Raw genomic sequence first — 25,030 nt, 5'->3', positions numbered from 1 at the left:
ATTGGGAGGGTTATGGTCCTGAGGAGAGGATGTGGGTCCCAGTGGCGGACATTAAGGCCACTCGTCTCATCAGGGCTTTCCATAGGTCTCATCCTGAGAAGGTGGGCTCTGAGTGTCCGGAGTCCACTCATAGAGGGAGGGGTACTATCACCGCCAGTTTTGGTTTCACTTTGCCATCTCCTTTCCTTCTCCCAGGTGTCACCTATTTAGACTAATTGTCTCCCTTTATATTCCCTCCCATACTGCCTTACTTTGCGATTTATACTACTTCCTGGATGAAGTGTTCACTGCTGGAGGCTGCTGTTGCTGTTTGCTCAGATAAGTCTTTTCATGTATTGTGTTTCCTTGCTGGCTTGATTCTAGGTGACCCTGACTCCGTCCGTATTAAGTGCAGGGAGCCGGTGGTCGTGTCCCCTCACTATTATAGGGTTTTCAGGTGTCACACAGTCTTAGGTACGTGGGCATGCAATCGTCTACCATTGAGACCCTTGCATGGGCATAGCAGTCAGGGAGAGCTCTTAGGGTTTTATATGCTCCTTAGTTTGGGATCAAGCCAGTCGGACGTTTATTAATAAGTTCCAGCTATCTGCAACATCATCCGTGACAGTCACCTTGCCACTCTGTGGTGTCCTGATGCTGCTGCTACCTCAACACTATGTCACTTTGCCACTCTGTGGCCTCCTCATGCTGCTGCTGCCGCCTTCACAGTGTCACCTTGCCACTCTGTGGTCTCCTGATGCTGCTGCTACCTACACAATATGCCACCTTTCCACTCTGTGGCCTCCTGATACTGCCGCCACCTCCACACTATGTGATTGTGCCACTCTGTGGCCTCCTGATGCTGCCGTCACCTCCAAACTTTGTCATTGGGCCACTCTGTGGTCTCCTCATGCTGCTTCCACCTCACCACTATGTAATAGGGCCACTCTGTGGACTTCTCATGCTGTTCCCACCCTCCCCACTTCATGACTGGGCCACTATTTTGCCTTTTTGGCTTCGCTGACATCATCATTTATTTGACCTTTCTTCTGATCTGTCGGAATGAAGAAAAAATGAGACGCACAATGGATCCTCTCTGTGCAGCAGCTGTAAGGCCTGTATGGTCCCATCAGAATTGGCTTATTATTTGGTAGCCAAAAGCAGGAGTGGGTATAAAACACTGAAGACATGCAAGTATTCCGTTCACGAGTCATCTCTGTTTTGAATCCACTCACTTTTTTTTGGCATTAGCAATACTGATGGATTACTGACTAAATGCTGACCGAGTGAAGGCAGACAGGATCCGTTTTTTGGGTGTTATTGTTCTGACGGATCAGAGAAAGGGCAAAATAATCAGTGACGTCAACATAAACTTACTGCTGACACCCTCTCCACTCTGTCAGGGGCTCTACTTGTATAAGCGTTTATTAGAACAGATTCTGTAGACATCTATGTGGAATCAGCTGACGAAGGTGTAAAAGAAGTGCGCTTCTTCTTGGCGCTAACATCGACCTGTAAGGCTGCGTTCATACTTGTGATTCTATGAGCGACGCCTGTCATCGGCATGTCATACGGAATCACAGTATTATTTCACTACCACAGCAGACTCCCTCTGCGTCTTACTGCAAGGCACAGTGTTCTAAACCACTATAAAGGTTCTCTGCAGCCAGAAAATAGCAATTTTTTATTAAATTCACTGCGAATATACTCGGATCGAACCAATTATTATTTTTTAAATTCGCTTATCTATAATGGTGACGTATGACGTCACCACGCCGGCCGACGTGATGACATAATCACGGGCCGCACCAGATCTTCATTTAAGATACCGGCAACTAGCTTATCACAAGCAAATGGATGAGGTAAGTATAATTTTTTTATTTTTTTATTTAACACTTTGTTATTACTATCAAATGCTGCAATTAGCTATTAATTTGACATCTGAGGGATACAATAACAGGGAGCGACAGAATTATCCTCCCCCTTTCATTGCACCCACTACTTAGAAAGAAATGCGCTTAGTGACAAAGTCATTCATCACAAAGCAAATTGTTTTGTAAAATTCGGTGAAAGAGCCAAATCGAATTTTTGAGTCATAATCCCTGACAAGCAGAGCAGAGAGGAGGTTGAGGCGTCTCTTTACCTCAGTGTTGTGAGGTAACTTGTCCTGCTGTGTGATTACGACAGGTTTTGTGTTTACTAATAGGATGGTGGCGATTTTATTTCTCCTAATGATTGCTCCCCAGACAAAACAACACATTAAAACTAATGAAAGGTATTTGCTAAAATATTTATAATAAAGTAATATTTAAGTATTTTTATTCCCTGAGAACCTCTTTAATTTTAAAGTGTTTTAATAATTTAATAATTGTTTTACTGTTTACTCTATATAATAAATTAATTTGTGTCGTTCAGTTTATTAATACTAAGATATGCATGTTATATGTTGTGGTGTGAAATATTTGTACATAATAAACTTCTATCTCATTGAAAACAATGTTTTTACTGTATTTTTTAACCCCTTCAGGACAAATTTAGCAAATGTGATGTGTCACTTTATGTAGTAACAACTTTAAAGTCCTTTTACTTATCCAAGCAATTCTGTGATTCTGAATGTTATTGGTGCATTTAAGTCAAGATGATTTACTTTATCTATTTAAAAAAAAATAAAAAATTTACCGAAAATTTGCTATTTTCTAAATTTGAATTCCTCTGATTTTGAGACAGATAGTGATACCTCATAAAATGGTTAATAATTAACAATCACCATATTTCTACTTTATATTGGAATAATTTTGTAAATGTAATTTTAATTTTTGAACACTAGAAGGCTTATAATTTTAAAACCAATTTTTAAAATGTTTAAGAAAATATCCAACACCCACTTTTTTAAGGACCAATTCAGTTATGAATTCTCTTTGTAGGACTTACAGGACACCCATAATTGAACTCATTTTAGAAACCACACCTCAGGTTTAAATATTTCACAAGTTTTAAAGGAAAACTGAAGTAAAATTTCACTTTTTTAAATCCATATTTTCCTGTAAATTAGCAAGGGTTAACCAGAAAAAAAAACCCTCAATATTTATTTCCCTGATTCTAAATTTATGAAAAAGACCCCATATGTGGTCATAAACTGCTGCATGGGCACACCCTATGGGCTCAGAAGTAAAAGAGCTTTGTGTGATGGAGGGCACATTTTGCTGAAATGGTTTTTGGCGGCCATGTTGCATTTGAAAAGATGCTGAGTTTCCCATAGAATAGAAAACCCCATAAAATTACCCCATTTTGGAAACTACACCCCTCAAGGAATTTATTGAATGGTGTAGTGAGCACTTTGACCCAACAGGCATGAATTTAGAAGAACTTGGCTATGAAAATGAAAAATTTCCCCAAAAAATATTGCTTCAGCCCCAGATTTTTTATTTTTACAAGGGGTAACATGAGAAATTGCACCCTACAATTGTTTACACAATTTCTACTGAATACGGCAATACCCTATATGTTGTTGTAAACTGCTAAATGGGTATGCTGCAGGACTCAAAAGGGAAGGAGCACCATATGATTTTTGGAGGGCAGACTTGCTTGAATGTTTTTCCAGCACCATGTCACGTTTAAAGCGAACCAGAGGTTCTTCTACAGTGAAAACCCCCAAAAAGTGACCCCAATTTTAAATCTATACTTTTTCAAGGTGTTTAGTGAGCTCTTTCTTACAGAATATAGAAACACTTGATTGTGAAAATGAAATATAATTTTTTTTTACAATAAAATGTTGCTTTAGGCCAAGATTTTTTATTTTTACAAGGGGTATCAGAGGAAAAGGACACCAAAATTTGTTACAGATTTTTCATAAATACAGCAAAACCCAGTATATGCTTGTAAACTGCTGTTTGGGCACACTGCAAGGCTCAGGAGGAAAGAGCACAATGTGCATTGTAAACCTAGTTTGGTGATTTATACAACACTGGAGAAGTTCTGAGGTGAAATAATAAAAGAAACCCCCCATTTTAGAAACCACACTTCTCACAGTATTTACCATGCTGTGTGCTGAGCGTTTTTAAACAACAGGTGTTTTTAAATAATTAATTCACAGTAGATGGTGCAAAATGAAAATTTAAGTTTTTCTACAGATGTGCCATTTCAGTGCTAGTTGTGCCTATTTTGTTGCAATCTAAAAAGAAAGCCCTCTTTCTGGTTGTATAAATTCCCTACATGTGGCCCTAATCTTTTTTTCTGGACATATGCCAGGGCTCAGAAGTAAAAAAACACCATGCACATTTGAGGCCCTATGTGGTGATTAAAGGGGTTATCCAATTTCAAGAACCCCACCCCCCCATATGCCCAGGCCCCTCACCTGTAATATACTTACCCCACTTCTGGCACTGCTCTTGGTCCCCGCATCGCCGCTGCCATTTCTCCCTGGACACGGATGACAACATGGGGGGGGGCAGCCAATGGCACGCGGGGACGAGATCAATACTCCCTAGCATCACGGGTGATGCTAGGGAGGCTCGTCTCCGTCTGCCATTGGCTGCTCTGGAGAGCGGGGTAAGTATATTACCGGTGAGAGGCCCGGCACATGTGGGGGGTTTTCTTGAAATTGGATAACCCCTTTAAGGCAACTTGTTCTGACAACTATAGAGGCTCTGGAGTAAATAATAATAAGCAGAAACCTGACAAGTTACCCCAATTTGGAAACTACATCCCTCAAGGTATTTATTGAAGGGTGGAGTGAACATTTCGATGCCACAGATATTTTGAAAAAATTATTACTCCTCAGACTGTGCTGCTGGGCACACAGCAGAGGTCAGAAGAGCAGTAGCGCCATTTGGCTTTTGGAACACCGCTTCTATTGGAACAGTTTTCGGGTGCTACATCAAAATTGCTGAGGTACCCATACAGTGAAATATTCCTATAGGTGACCACATTTTGGAAACTACACCCCTCAAGTTATTTATCAAGGGGTTAAGTGAGCATTTTGACTACAAGGGAGTTTTGTAGAAATTAACAAGCAGGGCACTGTGTGAAATGAAAATTGCTAGTTTTCCGCGAATAAGGCATTTCTGTGACCAATATGCTGTGCCCAGCTCGTACTCGTGACAGTATACACAGTTGAAACCAGAAGTTTACATACACTATATAAAAAGACACATATGCATGTTTTTCTCAATATCTGACATGAAATCAGAATAAACCTTTCCTGTTTTTGGTCAATAAGGATTGGCATAATTATTATTATTTGCCAAATGCCTGAATAATGAGAGAGAGAATGTTTTAAGGCATTTTTATTATGTCTTCAATGTCAAAAGTTTACATACACTAAGATTACTATGCCTTTAAACAATTCTGGACTGCTCATATGATTATGTCATGTGTTTGGAAGCTTCTGTTAGGTTTGTTGGCAACATCTGATTTAATTAGAGACACACCTGTGGATGTATTTAAATGCACACCTGAAACACACTGCTTCTTTGTGTAGCATCATGGGAAAGTCTAAAGAAATCAGCCAAGATATCAGGAAGAGAATTTTGGACTTGCACAAATCTGTCTCAACCTTGGGTGCAATTTTATCATACCTGAAGGTGCCTCGTTCATCTGTACAAACAATTATACGTACAAATTATAAGTGCAAACAAGATGGGAATATCCAGCCATCATACCGCTCAGGAAGGAGACGGGTTCTGAGTCCCAGAGATGAACGTGCTTTGCTCCAACATGTGCATATCAACCAAGAACAAAAGCAAAAGATCTTGTGAAGATGATGGCGGAAGCTGGTAAGATTGTGTCATTATCCACAGTGAAACCAGTACTGTATCAACATGGGCTAAAATGCCACTCTGCCAGGAAGAAGCAATTACTCCAAAAGAAACATAAAAAAGCCAGATTAATGTTTTCAAATGCACACAGGAACAAAGACCTACATTTTTGGAGACATGTCCTGTGGTCTGACGAAACTAAAATTGAACTTTTAGGTCATAATGACCATCGTTACATTTGGAGGAAAGCTTTGGAGCCTAAGAACACCATCCCAACTGTGAAACACAGGGATGGCAGCATCATGTTGTGGGGTTGTTTTTCTGCAGGAGGTTAAAGCCTGGGCGGAAATGGGTCTTCCAAATGGACAATGACCCGAAGCATACTGCCAAACTGGTTACAAAGTGGCTTAAGGATAACAAAGTCAATGTTTTGGAGTCGCCATCACAAAGCCCTGATCTTAATCCTATTGAAAATTTATGGGCAAAGCTGAATAGGCAGGTGCGAGCAAGGCGACCAACAAACATGGCTCAGTTACACCAGTTTTGTCAGGAGGAATGGGCCCAAATTCCGACCAACTATTGTGAGAAGCTTGTGGAAGGATATCCAAAATGTTTGACCCAAGTCATACAGTTTAAGGGCAATGGTACCAAATATTAATGAAATGTATGTAAACCTTTGACTTTGCAGAAATGATCCCTTTATGGGATGTACAGCTTTCAGTTTCCCAGTCTATATCTGGGTAGTTGAAGTCCCCCATAATAACCACCTCATTATGATTTGCTGCCTTGTCTATTTCGTTTAGTAGTAGATTTTCTGTGGACTCTGGTATATTAGGTGGTTTATAGTAAACTCTAGTAAATTATTAATGTTTTTAGCTCCATGTATCTCTACCCACAGTGGCTCCACATGTTCATGTCCCTCACTTATATCTTCACGGAGTGTGGGCTTTAGACAAGACTTTACATAAAGGCAAACCCCTCCCCCTCTCCGGTTTTGACGATCCTTTCTAAACAGACTGTAACCTTGTACATTAACTGCCCAGTCATAGCTATCATCCAGCCATGTCTCAGTTATTCCCACTGTGTCATAGTTCTCCTCACACATCACTAATTCCAGTTCCATAGTTTTATTAGTCAGGCTTCTGGCATTAGTATACATACATTTGAGAGGTTTATGTATATTTTTTACCCTATACCTTTCCTTCTGAACTGTTCTAGTCCCTTCTTCCATTCCTCCCCCAGTCCCACTACCTTGCCCCCGGTCTCTATCTGCACTATCTTCCCCTCCTATAATGTAATTTCCCTCCCCCCAGTTCCTAGTTTAAACACTCCTCCAATCTTCTAGCTATCTTTCTCCCTAACACAGCTGCCACTTCCCCATTGAGGTGCAGCCCGTCCCTACGATAGAGCCTGTAGCCGACAGAGAAGTCGGCCCAGTTCTCCTGGAACCCAAACCTCCTTCCTACACCAGTTCTTGAGCCACTTGTTAATCTCCCTAATCTCCTTTCTTGTGTGGCCCGTGGTACAGGCAGTATTTTGGAAAATACTACCTTTGAGGTCCTTTGCACTAAGCTGTTGACCTAAATCTCTGAAATTATTTTTAAGGACTCTCCACCTACCTCTAACTTTGTCATTGGTACCGATATGGACCATGACCGCTGAATCTTCTCCAGCCCCTCCCAATAATCTGTCAACCTGATCCGCGATGTGTCGAACTCTAGTGCCAGGACGACAGCACACTGTTCGGCTATCACGGTCTTTGTAACAGATTTCCCTATCTGCTCCCCTAATAATGGAGTCTCCCACTACCAGCACCTGTCTGGCCTGCCCTGCTCTCCTGGTCCCCTGCTTACTGGAGCTGACATTCCCCTGACTGGCAGAGGAAGTGTCCGGCTGCAGCAGTGCTGTCCCTGGGCTGACATCTCCCTCATCTGCCAAACGTGCAAACTTGTTGGGGTGTGTCAGATCAGGGCTAGCCTCCCTGGCACTCTTCCCTCTACTACTGCTACTGCTACCATTATTAACACTTTGCATCTGACCCTAATACTATTATTATTACTACTACTATTACTACTACCACCACCCATAGACAGCTATGTACCATGCTATGCTGCTTCTGCTGTCACTACTATTGGCGACACGTGCCTCTTATACCCTACCCTCTCCACATCCACATCCACACTGCACTGCTGCTGCTCCCAGTTAAAAGGGAGAATTTTTTTAGGCTTGTTCAGGACAAGCCACTTTTTCTACTAATAATTAACACTTGTACCTGTCTTATTGGCAAGGATTCTGCCCCTGTCAAGGCAAAACTTTTGGACGTTTTGTTCACCAACAAGCCACAGTTTTTTTTTTTATCCCATAACACTGTGTGGGTTTAACTACTTCATTACCAGCTTTTTGCAATGGGTTAACTGCAAATAACTAATTTCTGAGCCAGCCTAGATGTATCTGATATTATTTTTCACAGGACTTTTTAGGACCATTCTTTTGTGCCATTAGATGAGAGATATAAGGGGTCATTTATCAAAATGGTGTAAAGTAGAACTGGCTTATTTGCCCATAGCAACCAATTAGATTCTTTTTTTCATTTTCCAAAGGAGTTGTCCAAAATTAAAGGTGGAATATGATTGGTTGCTATAGACTAAAAAAAAAGTTGTGCATGTATTACTTTTTTTTCCGTTTAAGAAAAGGATCTCCGATGGAAATCGCTCAAACAGATGCCAAATGTGCATAACTGATGCATAGGATCCATTTATTTTCTTTATTTTTATGTTCTTCTGATGGATAATGATGATGTGAACTCTCTCTAACTGTTACAAAACATTTCAGGACAAAACATTTCTAAATGTTTTTAACCCCTTCCCAACTGGCCACTGAATATATATGTCCTATCTACACATACCTGTGCAGATAGTATGTATATAAACGGTCAGGCAGCGCTTTAATCCCAGCGCTGTACTAGCAGGAGCAGGTCGGGTCCTGGCTGTGAGACACAGTAGAGACCCTGAGGAGAAGACAGTAGCAGTTTTTTTTACTGCTTCTGCCTTCTCCTGTGCTGGGAAGAGATCAGGGAATGGTGCAGGACGGAGAGCAGAAAGCGGCTAAGCTGCTTCCTCTGTTAGTCCCGCCGGTCATGTGACCGCTGGGTGTCTTGGGGCAGGAGCAGAGCTGCAGGGTCTAAGGAGACCCTGATCAGCTCTGCCTGTGTGTAATGCCCCCACAGGGGACTGTTTTCCGCTGTAACTGGGGTTCCTGTGGATGCCCCAGTTACAGGGAAAACTGTGAAAAAAAAAGTTTCAAAAAAATGTAAACTTAAAACTGAAAAAGTCAGTGTCCTCCAGAGGTCTTTAATGACCTCTTGGGGGACATATTATATGGCAAAAAATAAATATAAAACATAAGAAATGTAAATTTTTTTTTTTAAATGCAGTTGCTAACAGAAACCGTCACTATAGTTCACTAGTTCACTATAGTTCACTCAAACCTATACATGTTATATATCAAAACGATCATCACAAAATAGAGAACCGATTGCAATAATTCATTTTTGTGTCAGTTTTAATATTTAAGAAATATAAAACCATAATAAAAAAAATACTTTAATAAGAATTAGCAGTTTTCCCTCAAATTAAACCTAAAAAATGGAAAAAAAAGGTTCTAAAAAAACATGCTAATAAAAATTCCTGAGTGTCAAGTTAAAAACATTGTAAAAATTTGGTTAGGGTCACTAAACCACCACGTGCACAAAATTGCCTGGACAACGTTCCCTGGTTTTGAAAGGGTTAAGTAACAAAAACAAAAACAAAAACAAAAAAAAGCTAATAAGGGGGGGGGGGGATGTGTGTATGTGTAACTATATGTAAAACTAGTAACTATAGCTATAACTTTTCTATTTATAACTATACTATTCTATTTATCTCACTTTATTAGTTTTATTATTTATTTATTGTTCACTTTGTATTTTTTTTATGGACAAAAAAAAATTGGTTTAACCCCTTCCTGTCACGGTCAGGGTAGGAAGAGGTTAATTCACAGCCTTCCAACTCACAGTGAATTTTACAGCCAGAAAGGGGCCCTCTCACATCAAGAAAAGTGCTCCCCTGATGGCATTTACAATTTACACTGCAATGGATTTTTGTTGTAGGGTGCTAGAGTACAATGATGCCATACAGCGAGACCGCCTCTGCTAGTCTCAGGACCCCTCACTGTGACTGCAGCTGTCTAATGACAGCGCGGTCACAGCGATCTGAAGCACCACGGGCACCAGCAGAACGCAATGTTACCTGACATTTTTATACGTTGGGTTAGAGTTAAGAGTCTACCATCATGACGCATCAGGCTGTGCGGCCAACATAACGGTATAGTAGGAGTAGCAGCACATAGGGGCATACTGGCCTTATATGTGGTGGTGCACCACCACATTTAAGGCCAGTATACCCCTATGTGCTGATACTCCTACTATACCGTTATGTTGATTGCAGTCTGGTAGATTGTACAGGGTATCACAACGGACGTTTGTTGAAGTGACCTTAGTGAGAGTTTTACAATGGATTCATCCAATAAATCAGTTTACTCGGATGAAGAAGTTACAAGGATTCTGGAAGGAGCAGAGGGAGATGGATCCTTCCTGAGCAGACCGACAAAGAATTTGATTAGTAAGAAGTGGGAGAATGAGATGAAGCAATACTTTAATCATGAACTGCATATATTTACTCTGAGAGAATACTATAAAGCAGAGAGAATACCGCAGGGACATAGGTCACATCTGAGGCCTATTCTACTACCTAAAAACAGTGAATTTTGTATAAAGTTTGCACAGATCTCAAACAGATATTCAATGGACTTGATGTTACTTAACATGGAATATCTCCAAAAAGAACTGCTCGAGCGTAAAAAAACCATAGAAGGATTAGAACTACAACTCAAGACCCTCTTGACGACTCAAGCATACAGTGGAATAAAGGAACAAACAGAGAAAGACCTACAGGGATACAGACTGGATATAGAGAAGTCCAAAAGACAGAAGTGGTTCCGGGACCAGGATGACTACTTAAAAGGCGACATCTATGGGCCCTACCAAAATGAAAGACCACAGAGGAGAAGACAACAAAAACGGGGGAAACCACCTAAGCAGAGGAACAGGGGCTTCCACAATATGGAGTCAGAGACGTCAGGTGAAACCAGTGGAGAGGGGAATTTTTTAGGAACAAGGAAAATACAGGAAAGAAAAGACCCACTAGAAGAGGGGGGCGAAGGCATCACAGGAAACGGAAAAGACAACACACGGATGACACGTTCCAGGAAACCACCATTGGACTTGAAAACACACCTGAATTATCAGGAGAAATAAAATAAACGGACTTGGCAATGGAGAAGAAAAATCTAGTGGTAAATATTTCATCCAGTGTTTTAACCCCTACTGAACTCTCTATTTTAGAAAAGGGACTTTTTTCTGTCCAACCACGGATACTGACTGGTTTGATTGTGAAACAGACTTACAAAAATTCTTTAGACGTACAGTACAGACCAAAAGTTTGGACACACCTTCTCATTCAAAGAGTTTTCTTTATTTTCATGACTATGAAGGCATCAAAACTATGAATTAACACACGTGGAATTATATACATGACAAACAAGTGTGAAACAACTGAAAATATGTCATATTCTAGGTTCTTAAAAGTAGCCACCTTTTGCTTCGATTACTGCTTTGCACACTCTTGGCATTCTCTTGATGAGCTTCAAGAGGTAGTCCCCTGAAATGGTCTTCCAACAGTCTTGAAGGAGTTCCCAGAGATGCTTAGCACTTGTTGGCTCTTTTGCCTTAACTCTGCGGTCCAGCTCACCCCAAACCATCTCGATTGGGTTCAGGTCCGGTGACTGTGGAGGCCAGGTCATCTGGCGCAGCACCCCATCACTCTCCTTCATGGTCAAATAGCCCTTACTTTCAAAGTTTTCCCAATTTTTCGGCTGACTGACTGACCTTCAATTCTTAAAGTAATGATGGCCACTCATTTTTCTTTACTTAGCTGCTTTTTTCTTGCCATAATACAAATTCTAACAGTCTATTCAGTAGGACTATCAGCTGTGTATCCACCTGACTTCTCCTCAACGCAACTGATGGTCCCAACCCCATTTATAAGGCAAGAAATCCCACTTATTAAACCTGACAGGGCACACCTATGAAGTGAAAACCATTTCAGGGGACTACCTCTTGAAGCTCATCAAGAAAATGCCAAGAGAGTGCAAAGCAGTAATCAAAGCAAAAGGTGGCTACTTTGAAGAACCTAGAATATGACATATTTTCAGTTGTTTCACACTTGTTTGTTATGTATATAATTCCACATGTGTTAATTCATAGTTTTGATGCCTTCAGTGTGAATCTACAATTTTCATAGTCATGAAAATAAAGAAAACTCTTTGAAAGAGAAGGTGTGTCCAAACTTTTGGTCTGTACTGTATTAAGTTACGAGTGTTCTTTGAAAAAAGTGATAACTCCGATTCACTGGTAACGGATCCATTAAGAGCTCTTAATATGATCAGATTAAAAGATATGGGCCTTTACCTACACAGTGAGTTCCAACCCCCAGTATTTAACCATGCAATAGACACATACATAGACCTGGTTAGGAAAGGGATTGAACATATTAAACAACAGAACACACAACAGGAGGTCAGTAATAACATGACACAAGAGGAACGTAAAATCCTACGCGGTCTTTGCACAAGAAAAGATATTACAATCAAAAAGGCAGATAAAGGTGGAGCCACTGTAATAATGTATACTGAGAAGTATAAGGCAGAAATTTTTCGACAGCTGGGTGACACTGGCGTTTATTGTAGACTCGACTCTGACCCTAAATTTGCAATAATGAGGAAGTTCAAACTGTTAGTTGACGATGCCTATGCTACCAATTTGATTGACGAAAAGCTACATGAATATCTACTGACAGAACACCCAGTAACACCCATACTATATACTCTACCGAAAATTCATAAGGACCTCATGGATCCCCCTGGGCAACCTATAGTGTCTGGGATAGGGTCTGTTTTTTCTTCACCAGCGACCTTCCTTGACAAATTTCTGAGGAACTATGCTACATCTGCTAAATCATATGTCCAGGACATGACGGACTTTTTACATGAGCAGATTTAAAGAACTGACTATATACCCATCCAGCCACTATACACATGTGGTTGGCTGGATGAGGTATATAGATGACTTTTTTTTCCTTTGGAAGGGCACACTCGAAGAATTGATGAACTTCATGAAGTACATCAACTCTATCCATGAGGAACTACAGTTTACTCTAGTTTTTCACAGACACAGTTCCAATTTCTGGACACGACAATCTACAGTGCTGGGGGCCAGTTAAAGACTGACCTGTTTGTTAAACCCACAGATAGGAATAACATGCTTTTATTTCAGAGTGACCACCCTGACTGCATGAAGGAGTCATTACCGTACAGCCAACTCTTGAGGGTGAAACGTATCATCACAGATGATGACAGATTAGAGCATCGCTTAGATGAAATGTGCCATAAGTTTTATGAGAGAAGGTATCCCAGAAGCTTGGTCAATAGACATAAAGAGAGGGTGCAAAAATGTCAGACAAAAGAGCTATTGGGCCCAAAACGTGTAACAGACAAGAAAAAGAGGATACCGTTCGTCTCTACACACACCACCCAGAGTAGACGTATTGCACAAGTTCTCAAATCCAACTGGCACATTTTAAAAGAAACGTTCCCGGGAATAGCAGAATTTCAATCAGCACCACTTTTGTCCTACAGGAGATCACGGAATCTGGGGGACAGACTAATAAGGGCTGACACTAAATGTTACAAGGGACCTAGGATCAAAAAGAAAGGCTGCTACCCATGCTTGAGCTACTGTAACTGTAATGGTATGCATAAGGGAGATAGTTTCACACACCCTAGAACTGGGAAAAGGTACCCTATTAAAAGATTCTATACTTGTAAGTCGGAGCCACCAGTACTGGAACACTTTCTGAAGTTCAAGCATAATGTTGCACAACATCGCTTCCGTATCATAGACGGTATACCCCCCCGAGAAGGGGAGGAGATAGGGAAAAGAAACTTAAGAGACTTGAGTTAAAATGGATTTTTGAACTCGAAACGCTCGAACCGAACGGTTTGAATAGGGACTTCAGGATTGGCACGCTCTACTGATCCAGAAGGAATATAGTGTTTTTCATACCGAGTACTACACAATGTAATTTAAAGTATTGTGCCTAACTGTTTGGTTATGATTATAGAGACTAATATATGTCTTTATTTTAACAGATTGGACCCCGAGTGGACGTCTGGTGGGCAGGGTCACAGGAACAGAATTCTCCCTTACAATCGACTGGTTGGGCTTTGGTAGCTATAACATGACCAAACAATTGGACTATAACGACAATAAGTTGAGTGCTATTAGAACCATTACCAACTGGGTAATTTTGTTCTTTGTCTATACAGAACATAGGTATCAACAAGTGTATACACATCAATCCCCCGAGACAGTCTATTTACTTTATTGGCCATTAATTATTTTATTTTTTATCATTGTGCGATCTCACTATAGCTAGGGGTTTCGGCTGGTGTGAATGGTAACCCCTTGAGGGAGTGGGGGACCCAGGGATGGGTCTCTTCACATCCCTCCCTTTTTTGGTCAGATGTACATGGCAAATCGCCTCCTCCTACAGGTAGGATGGAAATGGCATTTACCATACGCAATGGCGGTCGCATGGAACAAAGGGGCATCCCCCGGGGGGTGCCCAGTCCTATTGTGACCATAAGCCTTAAATGGTTTTGGACTGTAAGGTAGTCGCACACTTAGTAGTGTGACTCTGCCACTGTCCGTGTACATGTTTAACGGCATATCTCTCTGCTTTAGTGATACGCACATACATAATCACCGGAGTTTTCTCCATATAACTAGTGGGACTGTCGGCGAGGGATATATTAAGGTGTAATTTAAATTATTACTTTGTTGATGTCTACCTCTATTTGATAACGCCCCCAGTTATATATCATTATAAAACACTGTATGTCTTCTTACTTATTGTCCGTCCTATGATATAGTTGAACTACCTAGATGCCTAATATTGCGCTAGCCAGCTGTGTATTTGTGCGCCTGCGTGAGCCCCTTCTTGAGCGCTTGCGCAATAAGACCATGGACTAGCAGTAAGCAGGTGTGCCTGCGTTAGCTCTGTCCTGGTGCGTCTGCGCACATTGAACGCGCCGGCGCACTGTGAACTAAGGGACGCCGATATACTAAAGTTTTTTGGCGCATATTCTGTCCCGGCATGCCTGCACAAGCACACAGGAGCTAAGGGGACGCTGACTTACCGGCATGACACCTTGGGATATGATGACCCCACATCCCACCAGCATTCCACCGGGCGTTCTAAAGTAAGTGCTGATTTGCTGATTTGAAAGGTTGCCTTACCCTATACTATTTTAAGATTGTTGTGATTTGTTATGACATGTGTGATAGTCCCTCCTACAAGGAGGATATTTAAGCCTGTTAATGAGTTATTGTCAGTTGCTTGAAAAAGACCGCTCTGGTCGAAACGTCGCATGAATTTGATGGAATAAAGGATACAAAAAGAGACGAGAGAGTGCTGCGGTTTCGTTGATTTATGGATGCCTAAAGCTGTGCGGCGGTAGGCAAGGGGTTAAACACCATCTTCCCCGGATAAGGGACAATTTTTGAAAGTTCTGTAATATGAAAAAGCATGAGATATGTGCCGTGCGGTGTGCTTTTAAACACACTGTATGTTAACGCTGTCAAACATGCGTTTACCCACAGCTATGTATGTCAGTATACACAATTTACTATTGCTGTCATTGTGTTCAAAAGCTTGGGGAGGGGTGGAGGGAAAAATAAAATTGTATAAAAAAAATAAACAAAAAGAGATAACAAGTTATCCTAAAAATTCCTAGATCCTAGGTGACTAGAGGGTTTACTATATCAATTTCCAGGGCAATTGGAGCAACTTCGGTTTGGCCTGAATCGTTTCAGGTCTGAACCTCTACTTTTTTTTTTTAATTCCACTAATTGGAACTGAACTGAATCTCAAAAGGTTTGCTCATCTTGTCGAGTGCACACAACTGCATTAATCACAGTTTAGGTTAACCCTTCAAAGTGCAATAAAGTAGGGAGTTGATGGCTTGGCATAGCAGCAATAAGGGCAAATGTCTATAGGCCAAAGTACAATTGCTCCAGGTCACTACACATGGTGAGGGAATGAGGCCCAGGCTCCCTCATGGATGACAGACTCCAGCTGCTGTGTTTTTCATCCATTGCTGCCCGGGCCTTGTCTGTCAGTACTGTTTGTGTGTATACTGGTAGGCGATACTTGGTCCTAATGACCTGGGCCCCATATGCTGCTACGGTGGTTTCATTGTCAAAAGTGCACTGATGTCCTGGTTTCGGTGGCAGTGGTCTCATTAGCTCATTTACCACCATCAGAACGACTCACTTCAAGTCTACATAGTAATAAAACAGAATCAATGTGCCATCAAAGCTCACATCATCTCTAGTTATTACGTATCTTCCTGTGAAGGTGGTTTTGTAAGTTATTCTTTATCTAACCACACTTTTTATAGTCAGCCGGATAAGAATTTGGCATGCAAATGAAATATATAGCTTGAATTTCCATGAGAAATGGACATGAAATCTGTTTAAAGAAGATGTATTGTAAGATCATTACAAAAAGGCTTCTTCTCTGGAAACAAGATGATGAAGGTGATTTCTTTAGTTATGAGAACTGCTCTCTGGTATTTTTTCGAGTCTGTGCTATATACTGAGTGCATTGCCGGGATCATAATTAATCTCCTCATTGTGGCTGCCATTTTCTTAAAATGGAAAGCAGCAAAATCTCTTTCTATTGGTGATAAAATCCTGAGCTCTTTGGCGACTTCCAGAAGTGTGTTCCTCGTCCATGTTTTCATAACTTACCTTTCTCCTCTACTTGATCTATGGAATTACACAAACATTCAGGTTTTGGCAACACTATTGGTAGTCATGATGTTTCTGCATTCTACCAATCTCTGGTTTGCCACCATCCTCTGTGTCTTTTACTGTGTGAAGGTAACAAACTACAGCTGGAAGTTCTTAATCTTCCTGAAAACCAAGATTTCCACTCTGGTCTCAGGGTTCCTTCTGGCTTCTCTGCTGATTTCTGTATCTTTTAGTCTTCAGTTTGGTTGGGGCGTTTATAAAATCGAGATGGAGAACCTAACAAATGTTTCAAAGGAAAACACAAGTCATCTCAGTGCTGTTGTGTATGAAAATTCTCCTAAGCTGTTCCAGATGTTCTTCATCTGCTCCTGTCCACCATTCTTAATATTTTTGGTCGCAGACTGCTTGTTACTTCATTCTCTTTGGATGCACATCAGACGGATGAGAAGCTCTGGATCAGGGTTTCGAAGCCCAAACTTAGAGTCTCACTTCAGTGTTATAAAGAGTATGATGGTCTTCTTGGTGTTACAAGTAATATACTTTATTTGTATAGGTCTGTCTATGTCGGATTTTGTGTACACAAGCTTAAATGCATTTTGGATTTCTATGATTACAACATGCAGCAACCCCTCTCTCCACTCACTGTACATCATCTCTTCTAGTCATGGACTAAGGAAGACTTTTCTCTCAATGTTCTTGCATGTGTGGTTTAAGGTTATCGGCTGTAGAGATGCCCGTACATGAATGATTGTTTGGCTGACTCTGACTCTAAGCAACTTCCCCATACATGTACATGCATGTTTGTAATGGAATAAGCAGTGGCCAGACACCTGTGGCAGTGACTTAAAGTATCTCCCACATCAACAAAGGATCGGGCATGTTGAAATACTACTGCCCAATCCTTCACTACTCCAGTGTGTTCAACTGACTAATGACTGTGAGATCTATCTATCTATCTATCTATCTATCTATCTGTTATCTATCTATTATCTATCTATCTATCTCATATCTATCTATCTATCTCTCTCATATCTACACTGCGTGCAGAATTATTAGGCAAATGAGTATTTTGACCACATCATCCTCTTTATGCATGTTGTCTTACTCCAAGCTGTATAGGCTCGAAAGCCTACTACCAATTAAGCATATTAGGTGATGTGCATCTCTGTAATGAGAAGGGGTGTGGTCTAACGACATCAACACCCTATATTAGGTGTGCATAATTATTAGGCAACTTCCTTTCCTTTGGCAAAATGGGTCAAAAGAAAGACTTGACAGGCTCAGAAAAGTCAAAAATAGTGAGATTTCTTGCAGAGGGATGCAGCACTGTTAAAATTGCAAAGCTTCTGAAGCGTGATCATCGAACAATCAAGCGTTTCATTCAAAATAGTCAACAGGGTTGCAAGAAGCGTGTGGAAAAACCAAGGCGCAAAATAACTGCCCATGAACTGAGAAAAGTCAAGCGTGCAGCTGCCAAGATACCACTTGCCACCAGTTTGGCCATATTTCAGAGCTGCAACATCACTGGAGTGCCCAAAAGCACAAGGTGTGCAATACTCAGAGACATGGCCAAGGTAAGAAAGGCTGAAAGACGACCACCACTGAACAAGACACACAAGCTGAAACGTCAAGACTGGGCCAAGAAATATCTCAAGACTGATTTTTCTAAGGTTTTATGTACTGATGAAATGAGAGTGAGTCTTGATGGGCCAGATGGATGGGCCCGTGGCTGGATTGGTAAAGGGCAGAGAGCTCCAGTCCGACTCAGACGCCAGCAAGGTGGAGGTGGAGTACTGGTTTGGGCTGGTATCATCAAAGATGAGCTTGTGGGGCCTTTTCGAGTTGAGGATGGAGTCATGCTCAACTCCCAGTCCTACTGCCAGTTTCTGGAAGACACCTTCTTCAAGCAGTGGTACAGGAAGAAGTCTGCATCCTTCAAGAAAAACATGATTTTCATGCAGGACAATGCTCCATCACACGCGTCCAAGTACTCCACAGCGTGGCTGGCAAGAAAGGGTATAAAAGAAGAAAATCTAATGACATGGCCTCCTTGTTCACCTGATCTGAACCCCATTGAGAACCTGTGGTCCATCATCAAATGTGAGATTTACAAGGAGGGAAAACAGTACACCTCTCTGAACAGTGTCTGGGAGGCTGTGGTTGCTGCTGCACGCAATGTTGATGGTGAACAGATCAAAACACTGACAGAATCCATGGATGGCAGGCTTTTGAGTGTCCTTGCAAAGAAAGGTGGCTATATTGGTCACTGATTTGTTTTTGTTTTGTTTTTGAATGTCAGAAATGTATATTTGTGAATGTTGAGATGTTATATAGGTTTCACTGGTAAAAATAAATAATTGAAATCGGTATATATTTGTTTTTTGTTAAGTTGCCTAATAATTATGCACAGTAATAGTCACCTGCACACACAGATATCCCCCTAAAATAGCTAAAACTAAAAACAAACTAAAAACTACTTCCAAAAATATTCAGCTTTGATATTAATGAGTTTTTTGGGTTCATTGAGAACATGGTTGTTGTTCAATAATAAAATTAATCCTCAAAAATACAACTTGCCTAATAATTCTGCACTCCCTGTATCTCATATCTATCTATCTATCTATCTATCTATCTATCTATCTATTAGCAACGACATAGAAAATAAAAAATAAACCTTTAAAGGGACCTATGATTAAAATGAAGTTTTTAGGAAAAAGTTAAAACAATCCACAAAAACATTTTGACCCTGTCTAGTCCTTGACTCAAATAAAGACCCAGAACAGGATGTAAACGTCGCCACTGTACATGTGAATAAATATACATTGTTTTTCATTCTTGGGGGGCTGCAATCCTTTCCTAGGAACCTGATGAGTCTGGTGAACCAGGAAGAAATTCCACGTGCCCATACTATTTATTTGAGCAGTCCGAGGGATTGTGCTGCATCTTCTCCATTTGTGGTGCCTTCTGCCCATAAGACTCAAACTGCCAAAGTGAAGTATTAGCCCCCTCAAAATGCATGCACCAATGAGAGATACATGTTTTGTAGAGATCACTACTCACCAGTCATCTCACTAACTATATAAGGATGATTGCAATGATAGATAATAATGCTTTTAGATAACTTGAGGCAGATCAAAGTTCATGGTTGGACTTTGATCCGAATTTCAGGGAAAATTCAATTTGCCAATAAGACAAATTTCCTCGTGCTTCGTGGTAGCGAATCGTTTTTCCTTGAATGGTGGCAGTAAAAAACAAGTCATACATACCTCATCTATTTGATCACGACAAGCTGTTCGCCGCCATCTTGATTGAAGATCTCATGCAAAATCCTGTGAGAAATCACAGGCCGCACGAGATTTCACGCTAGACCTTTAATCAAGATGACGGTGGTAGGCTTTTTGCGATCCAATGGATGAGGTAAGTATGATTTAATTTTTTTAAATTAATTTTACACTGTGTTATTACTGTCAGATGCCGCGATCAGCTATAAGGGGGCGGTATCTAAGGGGTACGATAACGAGGAGCGGCACAGTCGCCACTCCCTGTCATTGCATCCACTTTTTACAAAGAAATGAAGCAATTCGTCACAAAGCGATTTGTCTTGTAAAATTCGGCAAAGCAGCCAAATCGAATTTTCCAATAGTTCACTCATCTCTAATAATGGTCATAGATCACCTCCTGACAGAGCATGCCCACAACACCCTCCCATAGTCATCCCCAGACTATCGTTTCCTATGACCATGTAACTGATGACCATCCCAATACAGAAAATAGAAATGAAAGCATCTACATTCAGAAAATTCTACAGAAAAAAGCTAAAAATTGTATTGATATCTGTTTTTTCCTGCTCATTCTGGGCTGTGAAGTCCAGGAGGCGGTCCTAGCAGTGATTGACAGCTCTCTCTGTATTCACAGTTATAGAGTGAATGCTGTCAATCACTGATAGGACCGCCTCCCGGACTTCACAGCCCAGAATGAGCAGGGATAGAAATGAATGAAATACAAGTTTTACTGAATCTTTTCCCATAAAACAATATATCAATCTGCTCAGCTCCTCCTGCTCTATAACCTGCAGACACCATGTACAATGTGACAGGTTCCCTTTAAAGGAAATGTGTCACCAAAAATGTTATCTGCCAGTTAAAACTTGATAACAACACATATTCTTTTTTTCTAATCTGTTTTTATTTTCTGACTACAGATTTTTTTTATTCTACATTCTGAACATTATTATGGGGGTGGCCATGAGCTGTTCTTATCAGTATTTACACAGCATTAAAAAAATTGCTTTACGGCAGCACCATGGTCCATAGACACAATGGGGAAAATTTCTTAATCTGAAATACACCTATAAGCTTTCTTACATTTAGAACTGGTGCTGGATGCGTCAAAGTTATGGAGAGGACGGCGACTCTTCATAACTCCGGTGGATCCTGTCTGTAATGATAACACCTCTGTGTATAGATAAGCAGATAACTGCAGTAAAGTGATCTGTACAGACCAAGAAGTGGCACCTATTATTAGACATAGTGGCCAGTGTGAAAACTGCAGGATTTTATTGTTTTTGTTTAAATATAAATATTGACATTGAAAATTCTTTAAAAATATGTTAAACAAAAAAAGTGATTTAAAAAATAGGTCATTTTCTGATTTTCTGAAATAAATATCTGTAAACCAATAAATAAACCATCTAGAACCAAGCAGTGCCCCAGAGAGGAGCAGGGAGTGAGCGGAATAAGCCCCACATGTATCACCACCAAGTACAGCTTCCTCAAGGGTAACACATTTGTGTGCTTTATTTACATGTAATAATAAATCAATAAGGGTGTGTAACAATTAAAGGGATTGTCCACTTTATTTATATTGATCAGCTACAAAGCTGAACTTAGTAGATATAGGGACAAACTTTGGTACATGAACCAACTATAATATAGAAAAAATGTGGGGGATTCAGTCAGCACAACCCTGTATGCAGGCAGGGCAGGGCAGAGTGCTGGTTGCAGAGTGCTATTGCATTTGTATTTTGCGTTTGTATGTTTATTTCGCCATAGCAATGTGCACCTGCATACAGGGTTGTGCTGACTGAATCCCCCACATTTTTTATTTGTAGTATATATTGGAGGCGTGGCGATCTCCATGCAGTCATGCACACCTGACCAGTTAGTCTGCCCTGGAGGCTGGTTTTAAAGTCAGTATAAAACTGAGTCTACTTTTACAGCGCCTACCAGTAGCCATTTGGCTCCAGGAGAAGTATATAGTGGGCTCAGCATGCATGTTGGTACTTGCATCCCTGGATTCGATGAAAGCTGTCACGGCACCGGACGGGGTTAAAAGCAGAGTGTGCTTGGCTTGCATGCTGTACCTGCATTCCCTGGACTTTGTGTGGCTATCATGGTCCATAACAGGTAGGTACTAGTGTTAGGGACCACTCATAGAGGCGACCTTGACGTGGTGAGTGGCTTATTACGCTTTGGCCAAAATGTACACCAATACCTCATCCAGCATAGAGGCAGGGCAGAGTGCTATTGCATTTGTGTTTTTGCAACTATAATATAGACTTGGAGGAACATCTTGACACTTCTCACGTTGTGGAATTTATGTTCAGATACAAAATACAATGAAGCCTCTACTACCACAGGTGGCATGTATCTTCTAACTGTCTAAATGACGATTGACTATTGGTTACAAAAACACAACTTCATCTGAACGAAGTCTCATTCCCAGAAGTCCATACAAAATGAGTGATTATAAACCAACATTGCTCTTAAATGCAATGAATATCCATCATAACTAGACTAAGTAGATATAACTGTTTATACTTCGAAAAGGCACAACAGTATGTACACAGTGACTGCACCAGCAGAATAGTGAGTGCAGCTCTGAAGTAATAATACAGGATGTAACTTAGAATCAGTACAGGATAAGTAATGTAATGTATGTACACAGTGACTGCACCAGCAGAATAGTGAGTGCAGCTCTGGAGTATAATACAGGATGTAACTCAGGATCAGTACAGGATAAGTAATGTAATGTATGTACACAGTGACTGCACCAGCAGAATAGTAAGTGCAGCTCTGCAGTATAATACAGGATGTAACTCAGGATAAGTACAGGATAAGTAATGTATGTACACAGTGACTGCACCAGCAGAATAGTAAGTGCAGCTCTGGAGTATAATACAGGATGTAACTCAGGAGCAGTACAGGATATGTAATGTAATGTATGTACACAGTGACTGCACCAGCAGAATAGTGAGTGCAGCTCTGGGGTATGATACAGGATGTAACTCAGGATCAGTACAGGATAAGTAATGTAATGTATGTACACAGTGACTGTACCAGCAGAATAGTGAGTGCAGCTCTGGAGTATAATACAGGATGTAACTCAGGATCAGTACAGGATAAGTAATGTAATGTATGTACACAGTGACTGCACCAGCAGAATAGTGAGTGCAGCTCTGGAGTATAATACAGGATGTAACTCAGGAACAGTACAGGATAAGTAATGTAATGTATGTACACAGTGACTGCACCAGCAGAATAGTGAGTGCAGCTCTGGGGTATGATACAGGATGTAACTCAGGATCAGTACAGGATAAGTAATGTAATGTATGTACACAGTGACTCCTCCAGCAGAATAGTGAGTGCAGCTCTGGAGTATAATACAGGATGTAACTCAGGATCAGTACAGGATAAGTAATGTAATGTATGTACACAGTGACTCCTCTAGCAGAATAGTGAGTGCAGCTCTGGAGTATAATACAGGATGTAACTCAGGATCAGTACAGGATAAGTAATGTAATGTATGTACACAGTGACTCCACCAGCAGAATAGTGAGTGCAGCTCTGGAGTATAATACAGGATGTAACTCAGGATCAGTACAGGATAAGTAATGTAATGTATGTACACAGTGACTGCACCAGCAGAATAATGAGTGCAGCTCTGGAGTATAATACAGGATGTAACTCAGGATCAGTACAGGATAAGGAATGTATGTACACAGTGACTCCACCAGCAGAATAGTGAGTGCAGCTCTGGAGTATAACACAAGATGTAACTCAGGATCAGTACAGGATAAGTAATGTAATGTATGTACACAGTGACTGCACCAGCAGAATAGTGAGTGCAGCTCTGGAGTATAATACAGGATGTAACTCAGGATCAGTAAAGGATAAGTAATGTATGTACACAGTGACTCCACCAGCAGAATAGTGAGTGCAGCTCTAGAATATAATACAGGATGGAACTCAGGATCAGTACAGGATAAGTAATGTAATGTATGTACACAGCGGCTCCAGCAGCAGAATAGTGAGTGCAGCTCTGAAGTACAACACAGGATGTAACTCAGGATCAGTACAGGATAATTAAAGGGGTATTCCCATCTTAATGATCACTGTTCAATCTGTTAATGATTTAACACTGATCATTTTTCTAAATATATTTAATTAACTAATTCCCACCCCTTAGAAGAAAATGAACATATACTTACCTGACTGTTGTCTTCCGTTTCCCCTGGTTACGGCCACCGCTCTTCTCCGGAATTGCGGTGGCATTGCTTGCGCAGACAACTTCTTCTTTTCTCCTGGCCGCACGCAGTCCCGAAAGCGCACGCGCTATGGTGATTTCTTCCTGGCCAGTATAGTATACTTGCCAGGAAGAAGTCACCAAGGCACATGCACGGCGGCGTGCACGTTCAGTCCAGCGCGCGGCCTGGCCGGGAGAAGACTTTAATCAAGATGGAGCCCGCCCCCTGCCAAAACCAGGAAGCAGACAGCGTGCCGGGAGCAGGTAAGTATAAAACAGCGTGATGGGAATACTCCTTTAATGTAATGTAAGTACACAGTGACTCCACCAGCAGAATAGTGAGTGCAGCTCTGGGGTATAATACAGGATGTAACTCAGGATCAGTACAGGATAAGTAATATAATGTATGTACACAGTGACTGCACCAGCAGAATAGTGAGTGCAGCTCTGGAGTATAATACAGGCTATAACTCAGGATCAGTACAGGATAAGTAATGTAATGTATGTACACGGTGACTTCACCAGCAGAATAGTGAGTGCAGCTCTGGAGTATAATACAGGATGTAACTCAGGATCAGTGCTGTTGTGGAAATTTTATTAGGATGTGTATTTAATATATTGTGTATTGTCATCATGTCTCTCAGTGTCAGGGTAAACCATTGGAGTAGATATCTTCCCGTGTATGTCCTGTCACAGCTGCTGGGGGCAGAGGTCTCCGTCGGCGAATGGTCCATGTGCTAAGCACTGGACTGTGGGCCGGGGGAGACTGATGTGTTCAGCAGAGCAGCGTTTTGTTGGC

General features: G+C 41.1%; 1 protein-coding gene across 1 annotated transcript; it reads left to right on the top strand.

Moving 5' to 3' along the window:
- Nucleotides 1–16,482: 16,482 nt before the first annotated feature.
- LOC120998945 (taste receptor type 2 member 40-like) lies at nt 16,483–17,451 on the top strand. Its single transcript, XM_040429822.1, has one exon. The coding sequence runs from the start codon at nt 16,483–16,485 to the stop codon at nt 17,449–17,451; it is 969 nt and encodes a 322-aa protein (XP_040285756.1).
- The last annotated feature ends 7,579 nt before the right edge of the window (nt 17,452–25,030 follow it).

This window comes from Bufo bufo, chromosome 4, assembly GCF_905171765.1.
Source record: "Bufo bufo chromosome 4, aBufBuf1.1, whole genome shotgun sequence".
In the NCBI taxonomy this organism is placed as follows: domain Eukaryota; kingdom Metazoa; phylum Chordata; class Amphibia; order Anura; family Bufonidae; genus Bufo; species Bufo bufo.
Note: the sequence above shows the minus strand (reverse complement) of the source record. Positions and strands in the feature narration are given on the sequence as shown.